This window comes from Haemaphysalis longicornis, unplaced genomic scaffold, assembly GCF_048455015.1.
Source record: "Haemaphysalis longicornis isolate Haplotype H1 unplaced genomic scaffold, Haemaphysalis longicornis Haplotype H1 scaffold_8, whole genome shotgun sequence".
Taxonomy (NCBI): domain Eukaryota; kingdom Metazoa; phylum Arthropoda; class Arachnida; order Ixodida; family Ixodidae; genus Haemaphysalis; species Haemaphysalis longicornis.
The window spans coordinates 2,527,343-2,552,067 of record NW_027526445.1 but is presented as its reverse complement, the minus strand read 5'-3'; the positions used below and the strand labels follow the sequence as shown (position 1 = coordinate 2,552,067).

The 24,725-nt window shown below is 46.3% G+C and overlaps 1 protein-coding gene across 1 annotated transcript; it reads right to left on the bottom strand.

Moving 5' to 3' along the window:
• Positions 1–6,987: 6,987 nt before the first annotated feature.
• Positions 6,988–24,253, bottom strand: LOC144149726 (uncharacterized). Its single transcript, XM_077681379.1, has 2 exons — positions 24,044–24,253; positions 6,988–7,201 (listed from the first exon to the last, which is right to left on the bottom strand). Exons 1-2 carry the CDS (start codon positions 24,238–24,240, stop codon positions 6,988–6,990), a joined length of 411 nt encoding a protein of 136 aa, XP_077537505.1. The 5' UTR covers positions 24,241–24,253.
• Positions 24,254–24,725: the final 472 nt, after the last annotated feature.

Genomic DNA, 24,725 nt, shown 5'->3' with positions numbered 1-24,725 from the left:
TTTTAAACGTATCGATGACCTATTCTACGGTAGGCTCTAACCTCGACTGCGGCACATCGTTCAAAACTACCAGGTAGTCATCGACGTATCTCATCACCGTAACAGGTCTTGTCTCATTCAGACGCCTTGAACACGTTTATCAAAGGCGCTAAGAAAAATATGTGACAGAACGGGGGCAAGCACCGACCCAATGCAGACACCCTTGTGTTGGACATAGTGGTGTTCATCGAAGCTAATAACGGTAGACCTAAGGTGAAAGGCCAAACGTTCGAGAAACCGGTCACTCTAGATCCCCGTAGCAGAGTTAATCTTATCTCTAATAGCACTGGACAGGCCTTGATGGGGGATCGCATAATATAGGTCATCTATGTCTAGAGAAAAGGCGCCCACACCATTCCAGTTCCCCTCCGCCAAAGTCTGCACAACTTCCGCTCAACTCCGCACTAGGTACGGGTAACCCGGAGGCAATTGAGGTAAATGGCGTTGAAGATACTGCCCGACTCGCTCCTGCCAAGTCTTCTTCTTAAATGGACACTCAGGCTTGTGGGTCTTGCCGGAGAAGAAAACTTCCAAAACTCGTATCTCTGCCTTGTTGGTCATTTTTTAAAGAGAGGGGAGGTTTAAATCCTCAAGGAGTTTAATCTCGTCCGCTTTCTTCTTCTTCTGGGTGAAAGGTACGGCTTTGAAATTCTTTTCAATCGCCCGGATAGCTTTCTCATGGTAGGCACCTTTGGATAGGATAACGAAGCCATTTTCCTTGTTAGCCTGTACAGCCATGAGGTTATTTGCCGTAGGAATCTAGTTATCTTCATGAGAGGAGGGTAGCGGGGAGGTTTCCAACTCCCGGTTCATAGCAGTGTGTGCACGGCGTCGCTGGTAGCTGCACGGCGTCGCTGGTAGCTGGTAGCGTGAACAAAAAAAACATGTTGACAGAAAACGTGCGCATCTGATTTCGTATTGGCACAGGCTATCGCACAACCTTAAGAAGGTTGCTCAAAGGCACAACTTCAACGTATTTTTCAGTGCACCGTGCAAATTGGCCAAGATATGCCCGATTTTGACCAAGGCCAAGCCAACCCCTTTATCTAAAGAAACACGCAGTGCATTACACGAAATGTACGAGGAATGGGGTGTGTGGAATCTCACGGGACTGCAAAAGTGTTTATATTGGGCAAGCTGGCCGGTGCTACAATGCAAGGGCACGGGAACACAATCGAGCTCTTATTAATGTTACCGGGGGGAAATTCGCGGACAATTGCAAGCGCTGCAAGTGGAAGCCGTTGCTAAATGACACGAAGTTTCTTGCACGTTCCAGTGACAAGCTTCAGAGGGAGATACTGGAAGCTTTTCATATCACGAGGGCCGGCGACAAGCGCATTAGTACCCCGTCTGGGGCACTTGCAGAAAAGGAGGTAGGCTTTCTGATGCAATAAGAAAACATCAACATGACCCGACTGCATGCGGTGTAATTCCCTTTCCCCTGTGTTTATAAACCTTTGTTTCTTTAAATAAAAGTCTGTTGGAAGTTAGCGCCCGTCTGTTTGCGTGTTCCGTCGTCCCGTTTGTTGCGCTATTGTTTCGGAAGCCCAGTAGTAAAGAATGAAATGCAGTAAAGAAAGAGGCCTGAGGATCAGAGTACTGTTCTGACCTCGACCGTCCTTGTTTCTCAATAAAGGTCCAGCATCCCTGATTTCTGGATCGATCGCCAGCGATCAATGGCTGCATGAAGGCATGCTGCAGTACAGCCGCATCTGCTGGGTCAGTGCATGCTGTTACACTGACTAAAATATATGATGGCATAGCGGCTTTGTTAGGTAAAGTATGTGTATTTACCTTCAACTAAGCTTTTTCCATAGGCTTCCTTAGGGATTGTGGGGTTTTCCCTCAACGCAGTGAATAATGCAGCGCCACCTGTTCATTCCAAGTGTTTAAAATATTTCTCATGTACTCGCCTTCCCAAAGTATCAAAACAAAGATGCCTAAATACAATTTTTATACATGCTACAAACTATTAAACTAAATTGATGCCTTTGATGTGTGAATGCACGCTTTTCTAGCCTTGGCATTGTTGTGTGGAAACGTTATGGTGGCCTCGCAACGATAAGAAAGACCAGCAAAATCTCTAATTAGATTTGATGTAGCAGCTGGGATCTGGGTTCGCAAACACTGGGTGGTGAAAGCTGAATTCATCTAAAACGTCATTTAAAATACTTGAATACTTGAAACTAAATCACAAAGCTATGAGGGCTGTATTTGACTTATGAATTCTCACAGTAACCATTGAGTACGGTGACATTAGCTTACTCAGTGCAGTTGAGTCGGTTGCCGAACTGATGCCGGCAGCATGGCATGCGTGTCTAAAACACACGAAGGGGTCACGAAACTTTCGTATCCAATGCTCGCAATGCAAAGACAATGCAAAGACGCTGTTGCACGTTTTTTCCACATTTGACCTGCGGGTACGCGGGTAAAAAAGAACATCTTTTTTGGGCTTCACACTCTCAGCATTGCAGCTCTGGATGCTGTTCTTTCATTCAATGATGATAGAAACGCACGAGCCAGCATTTGGAAATCGTTTGGATCAAAACCTAGGCGCAACACCACCATCAAGTAGCTGAAAAAAGGTGACCACAAGCGAAAATACTTTGCGTGCAGAGGTGTACGATGGTGCACAAGATACACAATGAAGGATAGATGACACCCTGAAAAGCATAAAAAAAAATGATTTCGACTTTCATCACGAAGCTGGTGATTTTAAAATATATGGCTCTAGTGGTGTTTGTGGCAAAAAAGTATTGTTTTTCCCTCTTTTTTACCTTAAACAAAAATACCCAAAACAATGTTTTTGTTTACATAGGTCCTTAATCTCCTACATATTCCAGAACAAAGGCTGATTTTCCCCCGTAATTACGTTTCTTGTCACACCTACTGTACTGAAATTGAAACTCTGAACACAACTGTTATTTTTTTGCTAAATAACTTTTATACTTAAATATTGCCATAATTAAGGTAATACTGAACACAATGCCCTGAAATAAAATGAATTTTTGATAGATGTTCCAATTTGAACTATAGTAAAAGAGCCCGAAATTTGAAAGAAAATTATATATTGATTATGGAGATACCTTTATTTGATGGCGAGCAAAATGGGCGAAAATGCATGGGAAGTATAGGGCTTACCCTCTGCCATTAACCCTTTCAATGCCATGGACGTATATACGTCCTCTGGAAACACCTTCAAAATAGTCAATAACGTTTACGTACGTCATTGCTTGTATGTCTAAAAAGCGCGGCTTCCCTTTCTTGTCACGGGCTCGCACACTGCAGAAATAGGTCAAATGGTATTCTTGCACCGATTGCTCTTCTTTTTATTTTTTTATGATTTACTTCAGTGGCGCGCCGGCTATCGCATGCGCATCCGGTATCGAGGGGGCGCGCTGGGTCTCGCCCACCGGGCGCCTTTCGCATCTTGCGCCTGCCACAGGCCAAGGGCGCCTGCGAAACTAATGAGGCTCTTTTCTCCTTTTTTTTAATTTTATGGGAGCGGTGCGCCCTGTATCGGTCACACGCAGCTGCTAGTTTTGGTATGGCCGTCCGGGCGCTTCCCGCGTTGTGTGCCCGCGAAACTGATGTCTATCTAATATCGATTCCATAAAATGTGTCGGCTCGGTATTCTCCCGTTTTTTAGATGCGAAGGCATCTCATTCTTGTCCCTGCATCCGGCGTCGGCGTCGTCGTCCGATAGCGAACACACTCTCGCGAGGGGCATTGAATTGGATTCGATTGGCCTGGCTTGGCTTGGATTGGATTTGGATTGGATTGGATTAAAGTGGATTGTGTTGGATTGTGTTGCGTCATAGCCGCGGCAGGCGCACTGGCGCCGGCGCGTCCTCTCACCGTTATGCGCGCTATAAAACGCGGTGCCTGCGCCGCTCCGCTCCATCGTTCCCGCGCCGTTCCTCCGCTGTCCAACGCTGCAACGTGAACCCCCTATGCGTCGCATCTACACAGGGGTTCCCGCGAGGGGAGGTGGTAATTTTTATTTAGAATTTTTCTAGTGTTACTCATGAATAAACCACATGTATGTAACAACACAAATGTTTTTCTTGTCAGTATACGGTCACCTTAAAAAATACGCTGATTTTTTGAAATAGATTCATACGAAGAATTTAAATCAGCAAAAAAAAATCGTCTCTGGGGCGGTCCCATTTGGCGAAAACATTCGACCCTCACATGGTTAAGCAATGTGTGCCGCCTTTGGCGCTCACGGCATTAAGAAAACGTTCATGCAGTTTTCAAGTCAAGTCAAGTTTATTCGACATCGAAATACAGATATTACTACGGACCATAAATTCAGATGTCAGGAGCGCGGACAAAAAGCCAACAGAAGCGGCTTGACGGGGTCCGTGCACCCTAATTTATTTTTAAAACAATTGTGTATACCTATGCAAACAAAAATATACATAACTAAATGTAGTAAAACCGTAATTCACATTCCACGAAAATACTTCGCTATTCCGCCGAATGACCAAGAGACAGTCGCTAGCGACGTACAATCAATTGCAACTCGAAGACCTTCAGCCTATGGGATACAAACATGAAAGAAGGGACCATTGGTCTGATGGTAACACTACTAGGTACTTCGTTGAAGTTTGTTCTTTTGCAGCGCATCAGGAGCTGACACCAAGATGAAATTGAGGCCAGAAAAAGGTTTCGTCCTAAACATTTATGAACGGTGTTAGCATATACATCGTCTGCCCTAAAGGCTACATTTTCATCCAGAAACACTGTGTTGTTGTTTTATTGTCTATAGAACAAACTGGTACAAATTGCAGAAGAAAAGAGCGCAGTCACCGAAGAAAGGGTATTCAGTTGTCTCTGCAAATTGATTAGAAAGTAGAAAAAGACGCATGCAAGCACGTGCAAAAGAAAAAACGCGCCACCACAACACTTACACACGCCGCCAACATTTTTAGATCTCCGGGGAAAAAACCCGTGGGCTACGAAAGGACCCTTGTATTGTCTCATAGACCAAAGAAGCTGTACTTGCTCGTAGTGTCGCAAAATGTGCCAAGATAACAACGAAAAATCTAGCTGCATCTCTCATCAAATATATAAGCCAGAATACGGGGGCAGCACAGAGACTTGCAGAGACGCTGCATTAACCAAACAGATGCCAATTGTAGAGACCCTATTCATCTCGCTTACTCTGATCAATACGGCATTTGAGGTCCTAGGATTGAGTAATCAAAGCAATTAAACGAATGAGAATTAACATTGGGGTAAAGGCTCTCGCAGTTCCTTTTCTTTTACTTTTCTTCGTCGTCGTCTTCTTCTTATTCTACTGGGATGCCCCAACAACAGTTAGGTTGGTTAGGCGGGTGTGTAGTAATTGCAGGAGTTCATTTAGGTATGGAAATGATAAATACATTTATAAACAAAATTTACACCCCAGGGGCTGGCAAGGAAGGAGTCCTTCAACTGCAAATATAAAGTTGCGAAGCAAGAAGTAATTTTTTTTTCTGAGATCAGTGGCGCTAATTGGAAGAAGCACTGCAGTTTTTATGTACAACGAGTTTCTTGGCTTTGCTATTTCTGTTCTCTTTTTCTGCTTTTCAGGTTCTTTCCAACCCGAACACTTCAACCAAGAGGGGAAGACACGCTCCACGAAAACTGGTTTAAGAAGATCAGCAGAAAATACCAGTAAACACATTCCTCTTCATGTTAGAGAGTTCACCCCTTCCCCTCCGATACCAGGAAGCATTCAACCGATCCAAAGCAGAGCACTACGGAAGCAGAGAGTTAAATCTTTTTGAACTGCATACAAAAATTGGTGTGGTTTAGCTTTGGTTGTTGTTAGTTATTAGAGAAAGGTTCACAGCCTTGTTTAGGCCATTAAAACGTATGTTGAAGGAGCGATATTCTAAGGGTGTACAGACGTTTGCAACTAATAAACGGTTTATTCATCATCTTTTTTCACCTCACGATGTTGTTTAAGCCTCGCCGCTGCACGAGTAACGACCACTGGATGCTCGTCTTCCTCCATCGCATACGGCTCCGTGCTGCACATGGCGTCTTTGCGTTACTTCGTGGCGCGCGCTAATCGTTGCGGTGGCGGCCTGCTCTCGGCTACCGCACACGTGTACGTTCCTTTCTTGCCTATCCCTCCCCTGGCAGCTATCTGCCCCCGAGGTTGTGCAGCTGCTCACCGCCCAGGGCTCAATTGTGTAGCTTCATTCTGCAGCTTCATTATCGAAGACATGTCAACACAACACATTAAAATTTGTTGTCAAGTTGACAGTATTTTCAGGCTTGTGGACATTGGCTGTGTATGTCGGACCGGAGAGGCCCAGCAAATAGCTAACAGGTTCTTTGATTTCTCTTTCGGATTTAGTCTACGCCTTACACTGATGTTCGTGAGGTATTTTTACGATGAACTGAAACACGAGCGGGTCGGTCACCTGACGCTCATGTGCTGAGAGCTGTCACTGTCGCGAAAGCTGTCGCGAGGCGGGGTTCCTTACTACCCGTGTGGTCATGTACACCCGCCAGAAAAGTACGGCCTTGATTCAAGGCATGCCCGATAACTCACTACAACCTGTTTTGCCAAAACGAGTAGGGCAAGATGAAAAATTATTTGTCTCATTTATCGAAACTGGCCGATAATCAATCTTAAAACGAATCTGTTTTCGTTCCGCCGCGGCTGCTTTTATTACCGAGTCGCCGCCGCCACGTTACCATAACATAGTTCCACAGGTTACGCAGTGGAGTGAAAGGGAACTATCGCTGTCACAGGCCGAGATGAGCTTTCTGAGGGATGCACAACAGTGCGTATATTAAGTGGCCGCCCTCTATGCACGTAAGACGGCAGAAGTAACACTCCCACTCTGGTACCGCTTTGTTTTAAAATTCTGAAGTAGTAAGTGCATTGCACTAGCGTTTATTACTTGTACGACACTGTAACATCCCGTTCTGGATAACGGAAGATCAGCCTGCTGATTCGCTCTTCTTCGGAGAACTTCGGTGCTCAGGCTGTGCTTCCTCGCTTTCTTCTTCGGTGCTGTTTGTGGTTATGACATAGGTGGCAGACGGAGCAGTAGTATGGGCTTCCTCCTCATCTGTCCACGAAGCCATTGTCGAGCCTTCCCGCATGAGCCGCTTCGATGCAGCACTCGTTGAGTCGGCTTCTGGTGTTTCGGACCTGAGCAGAACCGCACATTCCTACCGTCAGATAAAAATGTGGATAACATTGGTAGAGCGGGTAATGGATGTCGGTGCATTTTTAAAACTGAACAACCTACAGTTTTTCTTTTTAAAGTTATCAAGGTGAAGTCCACAGATATATGGCGGTGGACTGTCTTTTTCAAAAGCATCTTAAAACAGTAGCGCTTTCATTTCGGCGATAATAATCCGCGGTGTTGCGGAGACCAGAGACAGATGACCTTGTAATATTAAATATTATGATTGTTTGAAGACAACCATTACAAAAACTATTTGTTTTGTTTTGCAAAAGTAGCCATTCAATAGCTTTAATGTAAGCATAAAACGCCAGTCTAGAAGCAACAATTTAGCGAATTTCGGTTTCCCTCAAAAATCTTAGGCTTACGTTTTTATGCTTAAATATTGCAGTCTGTCGGTACGCTCTAAGTGTGCTCCATGTAGGTTGTGATTTAGACGCTGTCACAGTTTGTGTCGATAAAACTGTAACCGGGGACACAGGTTTCAGGAGGACATAAACCACGTGGTGGACTGGGCAAATCGGGGGCGTTGAGTGAAATATATATTTCACACAACGGCAGAATTTAGTGCAATCTGCATCCTCCGAACAGTCTTCTACGTGAACATTTGGTAGATGTTTGTTTATAGGCACAACAATCGCAGCCACTTCGCTCATTTCCAATTTAAGGTTAACAAACACAGTACAACTTATTGGCGCTATATTGTTAGACCATGAGCACTCATGCCACTAGCATTTCGGTTGAAACATGAGAATCTAATATTGTGATCTTCTTTTGAGTAATAATTGGCGAAAAATTATATGTCTCTCTACTGAAACACGAAGAGATACAAGAATAGTGAGCGAAAAACAGGGCTCTCCATTGTTTAGCTCTGATCGGTTTCAGACAATTCACTGACGTTTTGCACCCTGTGTTTCCACGGCCGTGATTCATTTGTTGAGTTGGTTGCCTAATTTCACACATGTGTCAAAAGTGTAGCGCCAAGTCTGGGTGGTCGTTGCGGTATGCAGTGTGCTGCCTGCCGAAGTGGACTGTGCACCGCCATCAATTCTGCACGAAATTTCCCAAGATGAATATGACAGGCATAGACGTAACAAAATTTTAAAATGGGAAAGTTTTGTAAACTTTCTCTTTTTTTGTTGTACAGACATTTCAGTAAAACTCTTAAAAGGAATAACAACACACAGCTTGCAGGATGATGATGATGACGGTTGGATGTTAATGGCGCAAGGCCAGCTGGGGCAAAGAGCGCCAAAACAGTGGTTAAATATAAGAGGTGAAAACGTAGACACTGAAATCAGTAAGCAAGAACAAAAGTAAAATCAATAAAAGACAGTGAGGATGGCTGGTGTAAAGGGCCAGGTTGTGATGGTGCGTGGTATGAAATAAAGCTTTAAAAAACTACGCGTGATAGGAAATGAGATGTAAAAACTTGATGTCACTGAGAAACTTAAAAGTGCGCTGCACAGGAATCACGGGATCATCCGCTAGAAAGAGTGCTGGGTGTAGTGGAATGTGTTGTCTGTAGAGTTGGGGGAAGTGCTTGCGTCTTGTTGTCTGGAGTGCTTTGCATGTAATGAGGATGTGAAGTACGGATAGGCCCTCCCCACACCTGCTACACAGGGGTCTTGGAGATCCAGTGAGCAGATGGGAGTGTGTCGCGTGTGTGTGGCCTATCCGTAATCTAGCTAGGGCAACTTCGATGAATCTGTTGTTTGAGTCACTAGTGTATTATCCTAAGTGTGGCTTTATTATGTGTAACTTGTCTGTCTGTGTATTCCAGTCGGCTTGCCATGTTTTGCGAAGGTGTTGTCGGATGTGTGGCTTGAGGTCAGTGTAGGGTATTGTTGGTATGTCCATTGTGTTTGCAAGTGCAGCAGTGGCGGCCATTTCATCTGCGGTCTCATTCCCCGCGATTCCAGCATGGCCTGGAACCCAGCACAGGATTAGTTGAAAATTATTTGCATATATTGACATTATGAAATTAAAGACAAGATTGACAATGTGGTTTTTCCTGGGTCTGTGTGAAGACAATGTACGCACAATGCTCAAAGAGTCTGTGAAGATGACGGACTTAGGAATTTGTTTTTTAAGAATGTGCTGAACGATGAGTAAGATGCCATATGCTTCTGCAGAGAAGATAGTGGTGTGTACACTGATGGTTCTGCAAGCAATAAAGTTGGGACCATGAGCGGCGCACGACACTGTTGTTGAAGTTTTCGAGGCATCGCTATAGAATTCGGAACATTTATATTTCTCCTGAAGCGACAAGAAATGCTGCACAATCGCAGCTCTCGGAACCCTGTTTTTATCTATTTTCATGAAAGAAACCTCACAACAAACAGGCTGCAGTTGCCATGGTGGTATAACGTCAGAAAATGATGATGATGTACAGACCAGTGTTGCGGAATGGGCGCCCTCATTCCATTCCAATTCCATTCCGGGGAATGACATCTTGCCTAAATTCCATTCTTTTCAATTCCTCGGAATGCCAAAACGACCCCCATTCCCACTCCTGGAATTGCCGGGCAGTTCAATTCCATTCCTCTAATTCCTCAACGTATGAAAAGCACGTTGGTAGTTTTTTTCGGGTTGTTATAGAGTTACCAATGAACCCACTATTGAGCTGATGTTATACAAGCGTTAAGAACTGCTAAAATACGCGAAACACGTCACCAAGGTCAAATAATGGTGGCTTCGTGGCCTATCTCGTGCGTTGCAATTACCCGACTAATTACCACAGGGGCAGTTCTCCCAGTTGTTGTTATAGTATTTGCATGGTCAGCTTGTGTTTACGAGTTGTGATGTTTTACTAGTGCTTAAGCGTGAATGTTTTAATGTTAACGTACCCGCCGCGGTGGCTCAGTGGCTAAGGCGTCGCGCTGCTTAGCACGAGGTCGCGGGTTCGATTCCCGGTCGCGGCGGCTGCTATTCTGATGGAGGCGAAAAGCAAAAACGCCCGTGTGTACGAGATTTTTGCGCACGTTGAAGATCCCCAGGTGGTCAAAATTAATCCGGAGCCTTACACTACGGCACGCCTCATCGCCTGCGTTGCGTCGGTGCGTTAAACCCTACAATCAATCAATTTATTGTTAACGTGACGGCATGTTCTATTTTGTATGTTTGAAGAAGACATTATACTCCTTTTAAGCAGTTTACACGCGTATGGAGCGGTCGTGAGTATGATTAGAAGTATAATTTTGTTAACGGTGAACAGAACTTCCGGATCTGATGGTATTAGCTGGAACAGTTCACTGCTCGAGCACCTTGTCCTGCCTTTGCACCAAATACGGATCAGGGGCCGTTTAGGTCGTCAGCACTCACGCACGTAAAGCGCGCCTTGCAAACGCGGATGGGGTGAGAATTTTCTGTTTGCGTGTGCGTAGGTATGCAATGTCTGCCTTGCCGAAAAGCTTAGTTACGTGCGTCAGGTATACTCCAATGCGCAGGAGGGAAAGTTCAGGCTATGCCTAGAGTATTCGCGAGTACCGACCTTTGTATGGCTGTCTCGATGGGAACCAATGCGCAGAGATACTTTTTTTTCTCCCGTTAGCGTATACTGGGATAGTCCATTTGTTTGTGTAATAGTTTGTGTCTTGGTTTTTTTTACAAATTGGCAGATAGTTCACACTTTTAAACCACGCCACCGTTGGCTGTAGCTAACTAAAGGACTTAGAGAATGCGTTGCGGCATTCGACTAAGCAAAAACATGTACTGAGGTCTGTATAACTAATTCGAGGAGTTGCATTCAGTGGAGTAGCAATGTACGTTTCTCGAAGTGTCGTCTTGTCTGGGTGATTAATCTAAAGAAAAGATGTAAAGAAAAATGATAACGATATTTATAGAAAGACACGTTCCTCAATTGGCCAGTCTAGTGCTGTGGAAATTGCTACGCTAGAAAAAGTGCTTAGTTTTCGTCGGGATTTTTATTTGCTTCAATAAAGGTCGCAAGCTGCAGTGCAAGGTGCAAAAAAGCTCTATTTTAGTTTCATTCATTAAAAACACAAAGTGTAAATGATGGCTGCTTTAACGGCCAGTTATAAAAACAAAAAATTAACATAAAGAAACAGTTGCCTTCTCCCTATGCGTTGCGCTTGACAAACATGAGCTGCTCGAAAGACCTGTTTGACAGCCAGTTTCGCTTCGCTGTCATGATCAGCGATGTCGTGGAAAACACGTGTTCCACATCAGCTGACGTGGCATTCACAGTGAACACTGCCCTTGCCAGTCGGGAAAGCAAGGGCAAACGGCTAGCGTTCGCTTTCCAGTAGGTCAGGGGCTTAACCGTGTCTGCAGAAGTTCCCTCTGAAAGGTACAGGAAGACTTCCCCCACAAGGGTTTCAGGCATATTATCTAAGCGGGTGTTTTCATTCTGCATGATGTTTCTAAACATCACTCGGCTTGGCCCCGCCTCACAGTCTACATTCGAGACGGTGCTGGCGCTGTCCTGCCCTAACAAAAGAGGCCCCTTCCCCAGAACAGCAGAACGATTTTCTCGGCTGTTGCAGCTGATCACCAAGAAGACTTAAACCGTGGGTCTAGGAGAGCATCCATCAAAAAAACTGAGTCAGTCCACGTGCTTGCAAACCGCTTCTAGAGGCTACGCTGTAGGCCTCTCGCCGCCTCTTCGCAAAGAAGCGTTCCTTTGCTTAGAAGGGGTGGTGCATCTGGAAAACCAGCAAAAATGCAAGCCAGAGTAGGCAAGTAGGGGGAATTTTTTGGAGAAGAATATAAACACTAGTTTAACAAGCCTAGACTGGAAAGTAAGACAGGGACGTAGCCCAACAAAGTTCTTTGAAGACGGGCCACGAAGTACCCGCGCCCCCGTTTTCACTGTTTCGACCGCCATGGGCACCCTCCAAGGAAACAGCCGACTCGTGAACAACTTTTCAAAGAGGCATCTGGTTCCAGGTAATCCCGTACGGGGGAAGGTGCTAGCACCGACCTTCTGGTTTTTGGAAATGTCGTCTGGAAGTTTCGTTCGCGAATCGCCGCGTCGGACCTGGGAGGCGCAGCCGTGGCCGCAGTTCCTGATACATGGGCTCTCCTGTTTCGGCTGAATGCCCGAACCAATATTTTTGGCCTTCGTCAGCGCTGCTTCGGGCAAAGGCGTCCGAGTGTCTAGACAGAAGGGATAGTATTGCAAAAGTTCTTTGGGGAGAAGGAAGAGCGCAGGGTGATTTGTCGTGTAAGCTCATATGCGAAAGCTTGCGACAAACACAAGCATCGCGGCAGCGTCTCGCTGACGGCACGGTGTGATGCCAGTCGCCAAAGGTTCCGGAAGCAAAAAATAAAAGTGAAGGGTGGGGAGGCAGCTCACGGCCGGGGCGAAGGCGCCGCCGAGGTAACCAATCACAAGGCGCAGTTGGTGGGATAGGATACCGCCGCCGTGGTTCTCCACGACGGACACCAACGTCTTTGATTGATTGATCAAACTTTATTATGCGAAAGAGTAAACGTCTTAGAGCCGCGGTTATTCCGCGGAGAATCGCGACGAACATCGTTGCAGCGCTGTTACAGTGTACTAGAATAGACTACAGCGCTGGTTAAGGACAGAATGGACCTTTTTCAAGTACTGGTCCCTCTAGCGGCCGCCACGGCGAACTAAAATCGGCAGTAAGGCACCCCCCCAAGAAATTTTGGCTTTCGAAGAACTTGTGCACAAAATATCCTGCTCCTGCAGTCCCTCCAGCACTGACCCGTCACCCGTAACTTCTCACGCATTCTCGTGACTAACCTGCGGTGTTCAAAGCGCCCCTTTTCTGTTTTTTGTTTCATTTTCGTTACCTCCTCACTGGCAGCCATGTGCTGGCAGCGTGGTCAGCCTCAAACGTCGTTGCCCCTTTTCTTAGAAAGTCATTATTGTGCGCACTTACGAACCCACCCCGAGGTGTCGAAAGAAAAAAAAAGAAAGAAAACGTGCAGCGCTATACAGTATAGCCGCTCCCCAAGGGGAGAGCTGAGGGGCGCCATTTTGTTTGAACTTGGGCTGGTGAGTTCTTCCGCGTGTTTCTGGATATTTTTAAACAACAACGCGTAGAAGGAAAAGCGCTTTATTTTTGGAAAAATACATGTAATTCCATTCCCATTCCATTCCGGGCAAAAGGCTCTTAATTCCATTCCCATTCCATTCCTCCAAGTATCGCCGCAATTCTATTCCCATTCCATTCCGGGGTCGCGAAAATGTGGAATGATTCCGGAGTCATTCCAATTCCGGGATGGTAATTCCGCAACACTGGTACAGACATCTAAAAACCCAACGGAAATACCTGAAGCTTCCTCTCTCACCCTCAGAGAGTAGGGCAAAGGAACAGATGGACGACTTGAGAATAGCTGGGTTGTTGATGTATCGTTGAGGACAGGTTTAAAAGGATGGTTATTGAATGATGAGACCTTAAAAGCATATAATAAATCTATGTACATTCGTTGATGTTCCAGGCACCACTTGTTACTTTCAGCGTACAGACTCTGGGCCGGGCTAGTGCGGAACGCACCACACGCAAGGCGCAGGCCCAAATGGAGAACTGGGTCAAGCATTTTTAGTGCTGTTTTTGATGCCGACCCATACACAACACTACCGTAGTCTAGCCGAGACCCGACTAAGGCGGTAAAGACGCGAAGAAGGAGTTCTTTGTCTGCACCATACGACTGGTGGGAGAGGACTTTGAGAATGTTTAGTGTTTTCAGGCATTTATGTTTAAGTTGTTTGATGTGTGGTATGAACGTGAGTTTTTCATCAAATATGACACCTAAAAACTTGTGCTCCTTTTTTTACAGGGATAGAAGCGCGATGAAGGGTGATCTCCGGTTCTGCCTTAATCCCGCGCTTGCGGGAGAACACAACACAAGTACTCTTTCCAGGGTTCAGTTTAAAACCGTTTGTGTCTGCCCAGCCAGCAAGTTGGTTCACCCCAAGCTGGACTTGGCGTTCACAAACTGAGAAGTTACAGGACTTAAAAGATATTTGAACGTCATCTACATATATAGAACAGAAAATGGTTGGTGGCAATGCCTTTCGAAGTGAGTTCATCTTAACAATAAACAGTGTGCAGCTCAAGACACTGCCTTGAGGGACGCCATTTTCCTGCACGTATACATTCGAAAGGGCACTGCCAACCCTCACTCGAAAGGTCCTTTCCGACATGTAGCTACTGAGCGTGTTCAACATGTTGCCGGAAACACCAAACGACTTGAGGTCACACAAGATTCCGTACCGCCAGGCCGTGTCATAGGCCTTCTCCATATCGAAGAAGACTGTTATACAATACTGCTTATGAATGAAGGCATCTTTTAGATATGTTTCCAATGCAACCAGTTGATCATTGGTGGATCTCCCAGCCCTGAAGCCAGCCTGGCAGCTGTCGAGAAGACCGTTGTACTCTAAGAAGTACATGAGTCTCCTATTGATCATCTTCTCGAACAGCTTAGACAGGCAGCTTGTGAGGGCGATGGGACGATAACTTGTGGGAGAGGAAGGGTCCTTCCCTTCTTTCAGAAAGGCCACTACGACGGCCTCCCTCCATGACCCTGGGAGGTGCCCCGAAAGAAATATTTTGTTATAGAGGTGAAGGAGGGTTTCAAGTGTGTCTGTGTGCAAGTGTTGAATCATAGTGTATGTAAGGTTGTCTGCGCCTGGAGCTGAAGGTTCACAAGTACTAAGTGCGATCTTCAGCTCATGCAGTGAGAAGGGGGTGTTATAAGATGAGGTCGACTTATTACTGTCTCTCAAGGACTTCTTCTCACAGGATGTTTTGTGTTTTATGAAAGTGTTGGTGTAGTGTGCTGAACTGGACACATGTTGGAAGTGTTGTGCGAATGTGTTAGCCTGGTCTCCCAGTGTGTCCCCTGTTGTACTAACCAGGGGCAGGCTGTGTGTCTGTTGTCCTTTTAGTTTATGTATTCGTGTCCATACTTTTCGCGTGTCAGTGTACGAGTTGATGGAAGTGAGAAAGGTACGCCAACTCTCCCTTTTCGCCTCACGGCGCACTCGCTTCCCAAAAGCCTTGGCCCGTTTAAACGAAATGAGATTATCTGATGTGGGGTACCGGCGAAGGACACCCCACGCCTTGTTCTGGGCCTCTCGCGCCCGCCTGCAGTCCTCATTCCACCACGGCCTCCTCTGGTTTCGCGGGGCACCAGAGGCGTGGGGAATGGACTTTTCGGCGGCGTCGAGGATGTGCGCTGTGACGAGTTGGGCGGCTTCCTCCACGTGTAGGTGTTTTATGGATGTGTAGTGTAGTTGAGATGTTTGTGTGAATGTGCTCCAGTTTGCTTTTGATTCATTAAACCTTTTATGGGAAGATGGACTGCATGGGCCTTTACCTATATATGCTAGGGAAGTGGGGAAATGGTCATTACCATATGGGTCAGTGCCCACGCCCCACTCAAGACATGGAAAGAGAATTGCAGAACCAATAGCCAAGTCGAGATGTGAGTATGTATTATGTCCTAAGTTATGGTATGTAGGCTGCTTTTTGTTGAAAAGGCATGATCCTGAAGATGTAAGAAATTTCTCTATCAGGCGACCTCGGGCATCCGTTCTGGAGGAGCCCCAAAGAGAGTTGTGTGCATTAAGGTCGCCTGTTAGGATGTACGGTTCGGGCAGCTGGTCAACCAGCGCCTCGAAGTCAGAGCTGGAAAGTGCATAATCAGGACGAATGTAAATTGAGCATACCGTTACCAACCTATTAAAAATTATTGTGCGTATTGCTACAGCCTCAAGGACGGTGTTGAGAGTGATAGGATGGCATGCTAGGGATTTTCGGGCTATTATGGCTACACCGCCCGAAGAGTGTGTGCAGCCAACTCTATCCTTTCTGAATACCATGTACCTATTTAAGAAATTTGTGTGATTGGGATTCAAATGCGTCTCCTGAAGACACATCACACTTGGCTGGTTTGAATGCAATATCTCATGGACATCATCAAGATTTTTAATGAGGCCTCTACAGTTCCATTGAGTAATATTTTCTCTTCCCATTATGGAGATTTAGAAGCTATTGAAGTCTGTGTGTATGTGTGTTCATGTGTCTTTCGGGGCTGTTACTCTAGGATTTGGCTTTTTGGGCCTTTCTGCTGCTGGCTTGGGCGTCGGAGGCCGCTCCTTGCACTGCGTTGCAGGCAGGAACAGCCCGACATTCATCTCGTCGTCGGATGTCCGAGGGGTGCCCGACGGACCGGGCCCCCCGGACTTGGCCCCCCCTCGGGAGCCCTTCGTTTGAGCCGCCACCGCCGAGGGCGTCCGGGGCACCAGAGGTGGCACGGGCGGTGCGGTGACGGTGGGAGCCGGTGCGGGGCCCGTGGTGTCCATCACCTCGGTACCCTCCCACAGACTGGAGGACGGGGAGACAGAGGCGGGAGCGGCACCGGTCCCGACAGAAGTGGTTTGCACCACAACCGCTGCTGCCTCAGCAAGCGGCGTGGTGCCGGGTTGGGCTGCGTGAGGCAACCCAGCGGGGGCGGGGGCGGGACCAAGTCCGACTCGCGGTACTGGGTCCCCGTAGAAACCAGACGCCGCTCCACCCCCCGGCGAGCTGCGTCGGCGTACCTCCCCAGAGGGAAAGAGGCGGACCTCTTCCGCGCCTCTGGGAAAGTGATGCTTTCTGTTACGTTGATGTTGATTATCTTTTTTTCTCTCTGGAACATTTCACACGTGCGGGAGTACGCAGCATGAGGTCCATGACAGTTGCTGCACATTAATTGTTCAGCCTGGCAGTTATCTGTCTCATGATCTTGCGATGAACATTTCGCACACGTTGTTTTTCCACGACAGGAGGTGGTGCCATGCCCGAACCGTTGGCACTTGAAACAGCGCCGCGGGGTCGGGATGTACGGCCGGACAGAACAATGAATGAAACCTGCTTTGATGGATTCGGGGAGTGAGGAACGGTCAAATGTTAAGATTTTATGCTTCGTCATGATTTGCTTATCATCTCGCCGCATGGTGATGCGCATCACTGCCGTCACGCCCTCGCCTTTTAGACCTTCGAGCAGATCGGCTTCTGTCTCATTTATCAGATGTGGCTCAGAGATCACACCCTGAGAGCTATTGAGGCTACGGTGGGGTGTGACTCTGATGTCCAGATCTGCCATGCGATTCTGGGTAAGGAGGCTTGTGGCTTGCTGGTGAGTGTTCACCTCGACCAGGACTTCGCCGGTTCTCAGTTTCTTGGCTTTGAAAGACTTGCCCAGGATGCCTTCAAGGAATTTGGTGATAAGGAACACTGACTGGGAGGAGATAGGATTCGACTTGTTAAGAGATTCAACAATCAAGAATCGCGGATAGTTATCTGACTTTTGGTGTGCAAGTGTTAACAAGGGTGGGAATGTAGCTTCGTTGCGGCCCCTTTTCGGGGGCCGATCACGTTCGGAGGGGGGTTTGGAAAATGCCATGTGATACATTGGAAAGCAGGGAGACGGGGGTACTTTCTCCTTTGATCTTACCCTGGTAGTCAAAGAGGTCCCGGAGCTCCCTGCCTGGTAGACAGGCAGGGAGACTTGCAGGATACGAGCGGTGAATTATAAGTTTTAAGTTTACTTTTAAAAAAAATTACGCCCACCTCCCCTCGCTGTACCCTTGTGTGATGCGACGCTGAGGGGAGTTTAAGCGCAAGCTGAGAGCAACCATCGACCGAAAGGCCACCGGAGAGCGGCACACCGGTTATATGAGCAGCGCGAGTGAAGGAAAGGAGACCGCGCAGAGAGAGAGAGAGCACTGCACATGCGTCAGCGCGCGCGGCGCTGCGCGCAGCGCCGCCCACCGGCGGAGTGAGAGTGCGCTGCGCCACGCGCCCGCAGATGTTGAGAGAGAGTGTTCGCTCTCACCTGGGCACGCACCGGCGCCAGTGCGTCTGCCACGGCTATGACGCAACACAATCCAACACAATCTACTTTAATCCAATACAACCCGAATCCAATACAAGCCAATCCAAGCCAAGCCAAGCCAAGCCAATCGAATCCATTCCAATGCCCCTCGCGAGAGGGGCATTGGAATGGATTGATTGTGGGGGTTTAACGCATTGAATGGATTGATTGTGGGGGTTTAACGCACCGACGCAACGAAGGCGATGAGGCGCGCCGTAGTGGAGGGCTCCGGATTAATTTTGACCACCTGGGGATCTTTATCGTGCGCCGAAATGTCGTACACACGGGCGTTTTTGCTTTTCGCCTCCATCAGAAAAGCGGCCGCCGCTGCCGGGAATCGAACCCGCGACCTCGTGCTCAGTAGAGCAACGCCTTCGCGAGAGATTGTTCGCTATCGGAGACGTGTGGGGGAGAGTGGAGGAGAGTGCGGACGACGACGCCGACGAGGACGATGGACGCACGCAGGAAGGACAGGGCCGCCGGCAAGAGACCCATACAAAAATGCCTTATCGACGTCTATAGAAAAATGTATGGTGAGCTATGGCCGCCTATGGGTCCCTATGGTCACCCATAAAAGTGCATAAATTAGGCTATAGGCAGCTATTGAAGTTTTTATGCATCCTGCACTAAAGAATGTAAACCATAAAATTCTCTTTAGACGACTATAGAACATCCTAGTCTGTTTAGTCTATAGAGTCACAACTATTCAGGGTACTGTAGCCAGCTAAAGAAGAATCTATCACTTTAGTTCTATAGGGTAGCCGCAAGAAAGCTCTTTTGCCTGGCTATAGACCAATGTTTAGCTTTAAGTCTACAGTTTTGAAACCATTCAGCTGTCTTTCACCAGCTATTGAAAAGAGTTCGTGCTAAAGCTAAAGAGAGAAAGCCATAAAAGCTCATTTGGCTGGCTATAGGCCGTTTTTTAGCTCTAACTCTACAGACTCAAAACCATTGAGCTGTGTTTTGCCAGCTATTGAAAAGAATTCGTCCTAAACCTAAAGAGAGAAAGCCATAAAAGTTCATTTGGCTGGATATAGACCGTTGTCTAGCTCTAAGTCTACATAATTGGAACCATTCAGCTGTCTTCTGCCAGCTATTAGAGAGAATCTGCCCTAAAGCTAAAGAGAGGCACCCATAAAAGTTTCTGCGGCTGGCTACGGCGCAATATATAACTGTAAACCTTTAGACGTGTGACAATTAAGCAACATTTAGCCGGAATTAGGAAAGCGTTTGGCGCAGAATTTAGAGGCTTGCATCCATAAAAGCTTCCCTAGCTAACTACATAGTGACATGAGCCTCTAACTCTCCAGCCGCTAATAAAAAAGTGTTAGCCTATAAAGGTATAATTCGAGCGCACCATTAAATTCTATTTCGCTGGTTCCAATATGACTTATGACGCGTAATTTATACACTCATGATTTACCTAGCTACATCTAAAACACAGACTGAATAACGCTGATGAGGTTCATCGGCCAGTTATATGAAAGTTTTGTTCAATAACGTTAGGTACCTAGTATACCAACGATACGGGAAAAGTACGATTAAAGGCAGCTACAGACAGATTAACGCTCAAATTCAGGTTGCAACTTTGGATACTGTGCGTCGGCAAAGCTTGCGATTGAACGTCGACCGAAAGACTTATAAGTTCGGAGAATTCTTCCTTTGCGGCCCTTTGCTGCCGCGGTCAAGTGAAAAAGCGGGCTTCTCTGAAAACGGCCTTCTCAGCGTCGAAGCAAATTGGAAAGATCTTTCGCGGCCCCCGTTCCTGCGGGCGCAGTCAGAAATATGGTGGCATCTGCGAACAACCACATTCCTTCTCCCGCGGAGCTCACTTTGAAATTAGTCATTGAGAAAGGGGGAGAGCGACCCAAGCTGGACCGAAGGAGGCAGGGACAGGAAGTTCTGGGAGGCATTGAAAAGGTAGAGGGGACCACGACCGGCCGGGGAGGTGCGGCGTGAGTGCCGCGCGCGTCGACGCTGTAGCCCGGTCGTGCGAAGGGAAGTTTTCGTGGAAAAGAGGGTCAGGCGTTCTCTGCTGTGTTAGTATTCGTGCGCGCAGCAATAACAGTGGCAGAAAATTTTCCCTGAGTACTGATAACAGATATAGTGTTTTCGGATGAAGAAAACAAAACGTTAAGCGATGTTGTATTTGCCAAATAAAATCATTACCAGAAAACGAGTTAGAAAAAGGTCGAAAGATGGGCACGTATCTCCGCACTATTTGCTAGCGCGATGGACCTGGTTATACCAGGATGTACTCAGTCAGCCACATCTCGTCTCCTTGCTCATGTACGCGGGCATGGCACGTGTTGCCTAATGTTGGAAATTTACGACTCGACTGCAATGTGTTCGTGTTGATGGTGTGACGCCAAGCAAATGTGCCGCTTTTCGCTGTCGGAAATTTCGGTGTTTATGGTGACAGTGTTACGATTAATTCAACATCAACTCGAAGTCATGCGAAAATGGATACCTGCGATACCACGACAGGAATTTCATCGTACGCAAAACACCAGGGTGAGTGATCTTACGAACTGAAGAGGCTGTATTGTGCGAGAAATGCAGGACTTTTTTGGTGTTCAAGAATACGTTTCCAAGCTACCCTGCACCACATGGGCATTGCAATGTACTCAGAAGTGAAGATTTCGCCGCCGTGATGAGACAAATATAATTATTTTTTCGCGAACTGAGAAAACGTACAAGGAACTAATTGAACGGGCTTGGAAAACGTTTTTTATTATTGCATTATGTGCGACCATCTTCATTGTTTAATTAAGAGTGCATTTCCATTTTAGCCATCATACTTGCAACTTCGTGCATTGCGTACTGAGTGAAATGAATGACTTCTGAGTTTTCTATTTTCTGTGGACTACCCAGCACCTGTAGGTATATGTGTCTCGGTGGGCGTTCGTGGAAAATGTGCCGCGTAGTGTGGCTGTCGAGCGAAAGACGTAAGCGTGAGCCAGATTGTTGGAATGCGTGTGCTGTGTGTTTCGATCGGCGTATGTGAACAACATTTTACTGGCGGCGAAGTAGCGTAGATAGTAGCCCTTTTTGTAATGAATGGGATGAATAAACCCCTTGGTTTTGCTTTTCTTGTTTGCCTTTGTTTAAGCCTTGTGTGAATGAAAACTGGCGACGTGTTTGCAGTCGCAACCTCGCCCTCCCCCTATATCGCTGAAGTGTTCATGGAGCATATATAACAGAATGCAGATAACCACACAACCTAAGTGCCACAGGAGAAGTCCTAGAGATCCGCAAGGCTATATGCCGGCATGGCAGCGTGTTAATAATTTCCCAGAGGCTGCTGCTGTCGCTGTGTTTCAAGTAGTGGCGATTCTCTTCTGGCTGCAGCCCATGCAAAAATATCGTATGGTCGGCTATTGAAAATCCTTCTTATGGTTGTCTTTAGCTATTTGTCCCAATTATCTTTAGACATTTCTATGGCTGTCTTTAGCCATTTCTATGGATATTCCTATGGGTGTCTTTAGCTTCTTCTATAGCCATAGCGATATCAAAAGAAGACCTAAAGAAAGCCATAGAACCGGCTATAGAAGAAGCTAAAGACACCCATAGAAATGTCGATACGAATAGCTAAAGACAACCATAGAACCGGCTATAGAAGAACCTAAAGACACCCATAGGAATAGCGATACGAATCGCTAAAGACAACCATAGAACCGGCTATAGAAGAACCTAAAGACACCCATAGGAATGTCGATACGAATATCTAAAGACAACCACAGAACTGGCTATAGAAGAAGCTAAAGACACCCATAGGAATGGCGATACGATTCGCTAAAGACACCCATAGAAACGTCTAAAGAATATTGGGCCAAATAGCTAAAGCCGACCATAAAAAGGATTTTCTTTAGCCGACCATACAATATTTTTGTATGGGGATGCTCTCAGCGTCGCATCTAAAATGGAATATTCGCTCTATTTTATAAGATGTGTGTTTTTCATTTCAAAGCCGTTAAAAGGGAATTTGGATTGCTCAAAAGCGAGAAAGACTTTTTTTTGACTACAGTGATAAGCATAGGAACAAATACATTTCCTACTAGACGTAACTATTTCTAGGCAATTTTATAAGATTCGCATATTATTAAAAAAGAAACTTATCTTTGCTCTACGTTTCTGGGGTCACGGAAGAAGAAAATGTAGGATATTCTATCACGAAAAACACATATTACTGGGCAGCGACATGGAGAATAATAAAAGTGGGTTATAGGACGACGGAACACCGGCCTCAGACGCATGCCATTTTTACTGAATAATTAGGTTTTTACTCGCTGTGGAGGAAGCTTATACGATGCACATTGCAAGTGTCCGCAGTTTTCCTGGGCGTATTTTCACGCGTTTGTTAGACTGCGCCACCTTGGAGATACTGGTAGCATGCGCCCGCAGCTCTGGCGATAAACGAACTGACATACTATATCGAGCCAACCTGGTCCGGGGGGAGCGCGAAGATTTGGAATCCCAGCCACAGAGAGAAAGAAGGGCGCGTAAGCAACGCAACGCGACCAAGCACGACGCTTCTTACTGGGCATTCGAAAGCCATGCTCCTCATCCTAGAGATATCACGTGAACTTACGCTAATTAAACAAATAGATAACGTGGTGTCATAGTTGCTCAAAACTTGAAGACATGCGCCGTGCCAACTTAAAAAAGACAATAATTCATATTCATCATCATCTTGATTAACAATATGAACAGATTTATTTTTTGATTTGTTGCAGTGTTTAACGCGCCGACGCAACGCAGGCGATGAGGCGCGCCGTAGTGGAGGTCTCCGAATTAATTGTGACCACCTGGAGATCTTTGACGTGCGCCAAAATCCCGTATGCTTAGTCAGTTTTTGCTTTTCGCCTCCATCAGAAAAGCGGCCGCAGCAGCCGGGAATCGAACCCGCGACCTCGTGGTCAGCAGCACAACGCATTAGCCACTGAGCCATAGTGGCGGGTAACAATATGAGCAGCCCACTAGGTTCACTCAAGACGAACGCATCAATTATTCGATATTCAACCGCTGCTGTACAGGATCGCTTGATTCTATTCTTTGCCTCCGAAATTCCCCAGTTCTTCCCTCTATCGAATAATTGGCCTTCCCCTCATTGTAAATTTTCATATTTTAGTTAGTACAGCCGCTGGGTCGATCAGTTTTTATCATTAAATCTTCAATTCTTAACCCATCAGTGAGCCTACCGAAATAAAGAGAAACAACGAATATCTATTCCTACACAACCAAATGACATGCCCGGCAACTGATTGTGTCGTTCAAATTCCCCATTTAAGATGGTAACGGTCGAATTCCTTCTTCAGTAGCCGCTCAGAATGGTGCGCCCCATATTTGTGGGCTTGACATAATAGAAATAAATATTTTGAACGTCCACTGTGTTTTTAACTGGAACAAAAGTGACGCGTGTAGGGCGTACGCGACCTTCGTGCTCCCAAAAGAGCATACGTCTTAACTACCTACCCGAAATCATCGCCCTATAGCATACTAAGAGCATCACGCTGCCGTTAAGATGGAAGGGACATACTACAGTGTTCAATGTTGGCATCGTTGCCTCTCAGAGAAGTTCAAATTTATTGCACTCACTTTTTGTTTTTTTTCAAACCGGAATCTCTGTTTATATCCTGATAGAGCATTCTTGATTCCCTAGATTGAAAATCAACAAGAGTAAAAAATATTTGTTTCAACGTTTCTGTCCACCAGAATGGTGTCTTTAACTCGAAGAATAATTTTGGCAATTCTTGTATGCAACATTCAATATAAAGCCTTCGCCAGAAGCACAACCACCTCTCATCGCAAAGTCGTTTGTTATTCTGCACGAACAGGATGTAAAGAAGACCGATTTCAAATCTCTGAATTCATCTTCCTGAAGCACAATATAAATGATACTAATGATGCAATGTTGTACGCAGTTGTAAACTTCCTCTTACGTTGTGAATGAAAGGGGATCCGAGCTAGTGATTTCACTGAGCCTCTGGTTAGCTGCATTGAATGCGATCACCGCGAGGATCAGTCCAATGGTGACCACTATCACCACTGCGATGGCGGTTCCCAGCCACACGAAGCGATGCCCCATGTTCCTCTCGGCCTTGTCCACCGGGTCATGCGGATGAGGTTGCTCTGGCATTGTAAAGCAGGGCTCCTGCGCCAAGTGATTTTGGGTAAACAATAATTGTTGGTTAGATATCTAGTAGTATTTTCAGCATACCTGCGTTTTTTTTGCTTTAATTTGTATATAGGACAATTGTAAATACTTTTTCAATCAAATTATAACCGGTACAATAAGTTTAATTGCGAGATTAATAATACTGCGGTTAGTTGTAGCTAGTAACCAGGGAGGGGGATGATGGGCTTCATGAGAAGTGATTGTCTTCGTGATAAAGTGGAAGGCTGAAATACATAGAAGAGAAAATACAGCGGTGGTGCTAGTGGTTGTTTTCACTAGTTGATTCGCATTATTCTGGCTATATATCTCACAAGTGAGACCCTGCAGTGAGCAGCAGATGTTGCGGCATGCTACGCCCAATGCACGCATACCTGAGGATTGCATTGATATGTTCAGACATCCTACATGGCCAACGCCGATGAAAAAATGCGAGCAGTTTCTCCTTT